The 6169-nt window shown below is 53.1% G+C and overlaps 1 protein-coding gene across 1 annotated transcript; it reads left to right on the top strand.

Annotated features, from left to right (window-relative positions):
* The first annotated feature begins 1627 nt into the window (after positions 1-1627).
* LOC129082817 (kallikrein-7-like) lies at positions 1628-4987 on the top strand. Its single transcript, XM_054588554.1, has 5 exons — positions 1628-1700; positions 2111-2264; positions 2395-2642; positions 2857-2993; positions 4832-4987. Exons 1-5 carry the CDS (start codon positions 1628-1630, stop codon positions 4985-4987), a joined length of 768 nt encoding a protein of 255 aa, XP_054444529.1.
* Positions 4988-6169: the final 1182 nt, after the last annotated feature.

The raw sequence follows: 6169 nt of genomic DNA, 5'->3' as shown, positions 1-6169 counted from the left end.
TGTGTTATTTTCCAAACAAACAACTGTAAGCTTACTTTTGCCCCACCCTGTATAATCTTAACCAATGTCAGGCAAGAAATTTAATAAAAAGAAAGAAGAAAACCAACTGTATATTTTAAGCTTTTATTTTGCTACCTGAGGTTTCCACCCACTGGAACGAGGGCTTCTGTGAGGGGCGTTTTGCTCTTTGGGTAGTGTCGTGTCCTCAGGGGTCGGGACAGATTGTGGCTCAGAGCAAACGGCTCAGTGGGTATGACTGAAAGGAAACAATGAGCAAAGATGAACATACAAAGAAATGCCTCCCACCGTTGTCACAATGAAAACTATTCAAACACACTTCAATGTGAAACAGGTCACATAAAATCAGGGGGAAAAAAAAACAAAACCCATAGTGTAGAATATTACACAGCAGTATAAAAGAAGGAAAAATGACCTAAATGCACCAAGAGAAACAATTGTTCAGGATATTTTATAGAGTAGATAGGAGGGTATATTAAATAATGTTTGTACAGATATTTTGGTTACAAATCTATGGTATGTGTAGCAATCTGTGTGCAATATGAGACACCAACTAAGTGATAACAGTAAACATTTACGGGATGGAGTTAGAAAAGCCCCTATATTAGAGTGAGTATTGGGTTCAGGCTCAAAGACACGTCTGGGACTCCGTCGGGAAAAGTTCCCACAGGCTGAGCAGAGCTGGGGTGTAGGGTTTAGACCACGCATGACAGGAGGTGCAAGCAAGGACATTGGCCAAAGTGGGAGAACCAGGCCACAGTCCACCCCTGAGCTGGCAGGTCCCTGATTCCCGCTCCTGCCCCTGGGCGCCAGCCCCTGGCCCCTCCTTGGGTAGCTGCCACTGGGGACAGAATGTGCAAGGTGTCCAGCTGGGTACCGCCCCCACACAGCCTCAGGGGGGAGGGTGGAGACAGTGCAGGCCTATTGCTTTAGCTGCCTCAGGGCTGCGGGATACCCGCACGTTCAGGAAGGGGGTGTCTCAGAGCTGGCTCCACCTGCACCCGAGGACAGGGACGCGAGGGCGGGGGCGGGGGCGGCATGCTATAAGACGGCCGCCCTGCACGGGGCTGGGCAGGCTTGGCTCCCGACCGAGAGTGGAGCCCAGATCAGGTCAGACCCGCGCCGCAGGTGAGCAGGGGCCTTCGGAGGGCAGGAGGGGCTGCTGGCCGGCCAGCTGGCTGCTGCTCCTGAACGGAGGGACACGGTGCGGGGGCCTGGAGGCCAGGTTGGAAGAGGGGAGAAGCTGGAGGTGGAACTTCGGATCTCTCCGAAAAACAAAACTGGGGGAACCAACTTATGAACAAGGAGGGGCGAGAAGCCGCATTCTTAGATCCCAGAGGAAGGGGATCTGCAGGTTGAGAACCTGAGTCTGGAGGAGGATGTGGCGAGGGAGGGAGGTGTTGGGGTCTGAGGCAGAAGGAGGCTGAGGGACAGCGTTTCTGGGTCTGGGAGAATTGTTTCAGGACCAGGGCTCCAGGGTCTGAGGGAGGAGGAGGGTGCAGACCAGGGCCCCTGGGTCTGAGGGAGCAGAAGGGCCTGGGGACCAAAACTCCTGCTTCCTGACCTCTTTGTCTTTCCAGCCCCAGCAGAAGAGACTCCGAGAGAACACATGGCCGGTCCCCTTCTCTCCACCCTGCTGATCCTGCTGCTGTCCTTCGCCTTGGGATCTGCTAGACAAGGAGGTGAGAGGCAGACTGGGAGGCCTGACCTTGTTCCTGGGCCTTGAAGTCACCCACCTTCCTGAGCCAGGGCCCCGCCCCCTGCAGCCGCTTCCTCCCATGCAGACAGGACCCTCCTGCCAGGCCTCTTTCCTCCTCCTTCCTTCTCACTGCTGGGGTCTCCGTGCCCCCCAGGCTGCCTCCTGCCCTCAGTGTCTCTCCCATCACCCTCTGGGGTCGCCTCCTGCCCAGACGCTCCCCTGGGTCCTGAGCAGGCTCCCTCCGCCTCTGCCTGCAGCGGCCTCTGCCCTTCTCCACGTCTCTCTGTCTGTCTGTCTGTCTCTGTCCATCAGAGTCTCTGCCAATCTCTCAGCCGATTCCTCGGCTTTGCTTGCATGCTTGCTACCCATGTTTTTCTCCACGTCTCCATCCAGGGCAGGATAACGAGGATCGAATTATTAATGGAGTTCCATGTCCAAGTGACTCCCATCCCTGGCAGGTGGCCCTGCTCAAAGGCAATCAGCTCCACTGCGGAGGCGTGCTGCTCAACAAGCAGTGGGTGCTCACGGCCGCCCACTGCCAGATGAGGTATGTGACAGGGAGCCGCAGTATCTCCAGCTCTCCCTCTGGGCCCCTGTCCCCTTCTCTCTCCATTCCTGTTCCCCTCTCTCGGGATCTCTGTCCCCCTCTCTCCGTGACAGTGTCTCTCTTCTCCCAGTGACTACAATGTGCACATGGGTAGTAATCGTCTGGACAGCAGGAGAGCCCAGAGGATCAAGGCCACAGAGTCCTTTGTCCACCCCGGCTACTCCACACAGACCCACGTCAACGACATCATGCTTGTGAAGCTAAGCCGCACAGCCAGGTTGTCCTCCACTGTGAATAGAATCAACCTGCCCTCCCGCTGTGATGCGCCGGGGACCACGTGCACCGTTTCTGGCTGGGGCACCACCACCAGCCCTGATGGTGAGGATGCCCAGTGACCCTGGCGTCCAGGCCCCCAGCCCCGTTGTCCCCCAGCCCCTGGGGACCAGGAGGTAAACATCTTTCCATGACCATAGTATTGAGTCCTCCCCGGCCCTCTCTTAAGTCAAGGTCCAGGGCCCACACTCTCCCTCCACCAGCACCTGGGGATCCCCAAGCCCAGGCCTCTGACCGACTGCTCTTCCCCACTCGACAGTGACCTTTCCATCGGAGCTCATGTGTACGAATGTCAAGCTCATTTCCTCCCAGGACTGCAAGGAGGTTTACAAGGACCTGCTGGGAAAATCCATGCTATGCGCTGGCATCCCCAACTCGAAGTCCAACGCCTGCAATGTGAGACCCCACGCCCTCCCCGGCCCTGGGTCCTGCTTCCTCTTAACCCAGAGTCTGTGTTCTTCTCCATCCAGAGGCCGGGGCCCCGACCCGGCTGCCGAGACTTCCCTCGCGCCTGACCAGTCTCCCTTTCCTGTTCTCTACTCAGTTCTCTGCTTCGTTCGGAGTGGGAGCCTGGGAGGGGGGATGCTGGGGGGGCCCTGGGGGGTGGACATTAAGTTGAAGGGGAGGGACTGGAGTTCAGAGAGATGGGGTGGGGACCTAGGGGAAAGGGGAGGCAGGCACTGGCTTCAAGCACAAACCTTTTCTTTTATTTAGGGTTTTATTTATTTATTTTTAGACAGAGGGGAAAGGAGGGAGAAAGAGAGGGAGAGAAACATCAATGTGTGGTTGCCTCTTGCACGCAACCCAGGCATGTGCCCACACTGGGAATCGAACCGGCAACCTTTTGGTTCACAGGCTGGCGCTCAACCCACTGAGCCTCACCAGCCAGGGCATCAAGCGCAAACTTTAAGGGGGCACCAAACACTCAGTGACTGAGATGAATCTTATTCCAATGCAATATATTTTTTAAATCTGTGCAAAAGTCCTCAATGCACAAAATAATCGGAGTTTTCAATAAGAAACGATTCATTTCACCCAATTTTCCATTTGCCTTAGGCTCCCATATGGTTCAGCACTGCCTGGTACTGGCCCCTTATATCTAAAATTGGGATAACCTGCTTGTCATGGATTTTCCCCTATTAAATTTGGTTTTTAAGATGTCGCACTAAAATCCTGTTCATTGCAATCACTGAGGTTTGATGCCAGAAGCTCATGTCTCATTCCCCTCCCCTGAGTCCTGGGTCGGGTGGAACACGGAGCCCCCTCCTCCTCTTTGTCCCCCTTCCCCATCTTTGTTAACCCATCTTTGTCTCTGAGAACCACCTTCCCTCACGGCCCTTCACGCCTCATGTTATTTCCTCGTTTTCCTCTGTTCTCTCTGTGTTGGAACCAATCAGTCTGTCTCTACCTACCTATCATCTGCCTCTGGAACGCTTGTTATTCCCCCGCCCTCTGCCTCTTTCCACACTCCCAACATTTCTGCTTCTCTGTTCCCCTCTTCTTTCCTTCTCTCCGCCCTTCTCTCTAACTCTTTCTCTTTCATCCTTTGCCTCTTCGTACTTCTACCCTCTTTACTCCCACCTGCAGCTGTCATTTTTCAGGGGCCACGGGATGGTGTGTGTTAGGGGGAGGGATGAGGAGACAGGGCTGTGCATCCTAAAGCATGAGGAGTTTCCCCTTGGCCCCCAGCGAAGGCTGATTTATAATTGTGGAAGCTGTGCAGGGATCCGGAGCCCCACACTCAGGACAGTCCCGCACTTGGTTTAACGCACTCTTATTGCTGTTTTGAAATTTATATATCTGCACCAAGTGGTCTGCATTTTCAGTGTGCACTTGAATTAGGTGACTGGCCCTGCCCCTGGTTCCCAGGACTATCCTGTCCCGGATCCCTGGACAAGGGCATGTACACATTCCGTGGAGATAGCTTGCCGCCTTTTAGTGGCTTAGCAGAGTGGGTCAGTGAGGCTCTGACTTTTGGGAAGCCCCACCCCCTCCCTGTGATCAGTCCCATTGGTGGGGGCTCCAGCCGATGTCTTCAGAAAACTTGGTTTGTCCTCAGCATGGTAACATTAATTCCTGCTCTCCCATTGGTCCACATAGACAATGAGTCTCTTCCCATTGGCCAGGGTGGAAGACTGTTGTCTGGCAGGACAGTGACTTGATAACCTCAGGGTATATGAGATCTCAGTGCTGATGGCTCTGAAGTCAAAGCTAATCCGCTCTCTCCCCTCCAGGGTGACTCAGGGGGACCGCTGGTGTGCAGAGGCACGCTGCAAGGCCTGGTGTCCTGGGGAACTTTCCCTTGTGGCCAACCCAACGACCCAGGAGTGTATACCCAAGTCTGCAAGTTCGTCGGTTGGATAAAGGAGACCATGAAAAACAACAGCTAATCTCTCCAAAACTCCCATCTCCCCAGCTCTGTGCCTTGAACGGGAAATTTACAGAAATCAGGACATCGGCGACCTGTAGTCATATTTGACTTCACCTTTGCTCAAACTCATATTAAAACCTCGACAATATTACATGTGTGTAAACCAGTGAAATAAAGCAAAAAACCAAGATCAATACAAACACAAAAAAAATCTCGGGGCTCGTAAAGATGCAATGAGACCAGCAACCTCAATCACGGGAACTGTCAATTGGTACAATATTTTTGGAAGGCAGCTAGCTGGGCAAAGTAAATCAAGATGCTTATTCACCACCTGGGACGCAGTAATGCTCAGCAACCAGAAATGTGCAACGAGGTTTGAATCAGTGGGTTGTTTATGTAAACAATAAAGGGATTTGTGGCAAGGATATTAATGAAGCTGTCCAGGATAATAATTATGCAGAGTTGTCAGTGTTACGCAAGAATGTTGATGCCATCTGATGTTAAATGAAAAAAAGGAAGACAAATATATATGCATGTGACTCACCATGTAAAATATTCACAGAATAAAATCTGACAGAGCATGTACCAAACTGCACGTGGATGTAGTCATGAATGCCTCCTTCCTTCCTTCCTCCCTTTCTGTGTCTGTGCACTTCTAGAACCTGGAAAACACAGGTGGGAACCCCTGAAGAGCTCCCGGTGGGGAGGGGAGACCTTAAAGGCAGATGGGAAGGGATAAGGTATCCAGTTATGAGCTTTCACTGCCTCCTGCCCTCTCCTCTGCTGGTCCAATGGCATGTTTCTCCGTATTTCCCAGGTATCCTTTTTCCCCATCCATTACATGGGGGACCGAGCGAGAGAAGGAGGGAGGGAGGGGGAGAGAGAAAAGAAGAAGAAGAAAGAAGAAGAGGATGGGGAGGAGGAGGGGGAGGAGAAAAGAGAAATGAGAAACGCCCATTCTATCAGTGTTGAAACACATTTGAAACTGGTTTTGAGCATTTCTCCAGGCAAGAGCGTTTTAGGGAGGTTAGACCGGACACTGGGGTCCCACCAGGGTCTGCCACTGTGAGCATCCAAGGTCCCAGGTAGGAGAAAAAGGTGGGGCTGGGAACCCAGGTAGGTGGGCTTCCGTTCTCCAAGAACTCAGGGGAGGGGCCTCTGGAAGAGAGGAGGGCGGAGTCCCCCCTGACTCAGAGCCTGG

The sequence above is a fragment of the Pteronotus mesoamericanus genome, unplaced genomic scaffold (genome assembly GCF_021234165.1).
Source record: "Pteronotus mesoamericanus isolate MK-2021 breed Mesoamerican mustached bat unplaced genomic scaffold, CSHL_Meso_final scaffold_137, whole genome shotgun sequence".
In the NCBI taxonomy this organism is placed as follows: Eukaryota; Metazoa; Chordata; class Mammalia; order Chiroptera; family Mormoopidae; genus Pteronotus; species Pteronotus mesoamericanus.
The sequence above is the reverse complement of the archived record's forward strand: the minus strand, read 5'-3'. Positions and strand labels throughout refer to the sequence as shown.

Bases quoted from the DNA above. Each gene is read 5' to 3' on its own strand.
- LOC129082817 (XM_054588554.1), top strand. From the start codon at position 1,628: ATGGCCGGTCCCCTTCTCTCCACCCTGCTGATCCTGCTGCTGTCCTTC. The intron at 1,701-2,110 runs GTGAGAGGCAGA...GTCTCCATCCAG, and splicing joins GGGATCTGCTAGACAAGGAG to GGCAGGATAACGAGGATCGA. The intron at 2,994-4,831 runs GTGAGACCCCAC...TCTCCCCTCCAG, and splicing joins CGAAGTCCAACGCCTGCAAT to GGTGACTCAGGGGGACCGCT.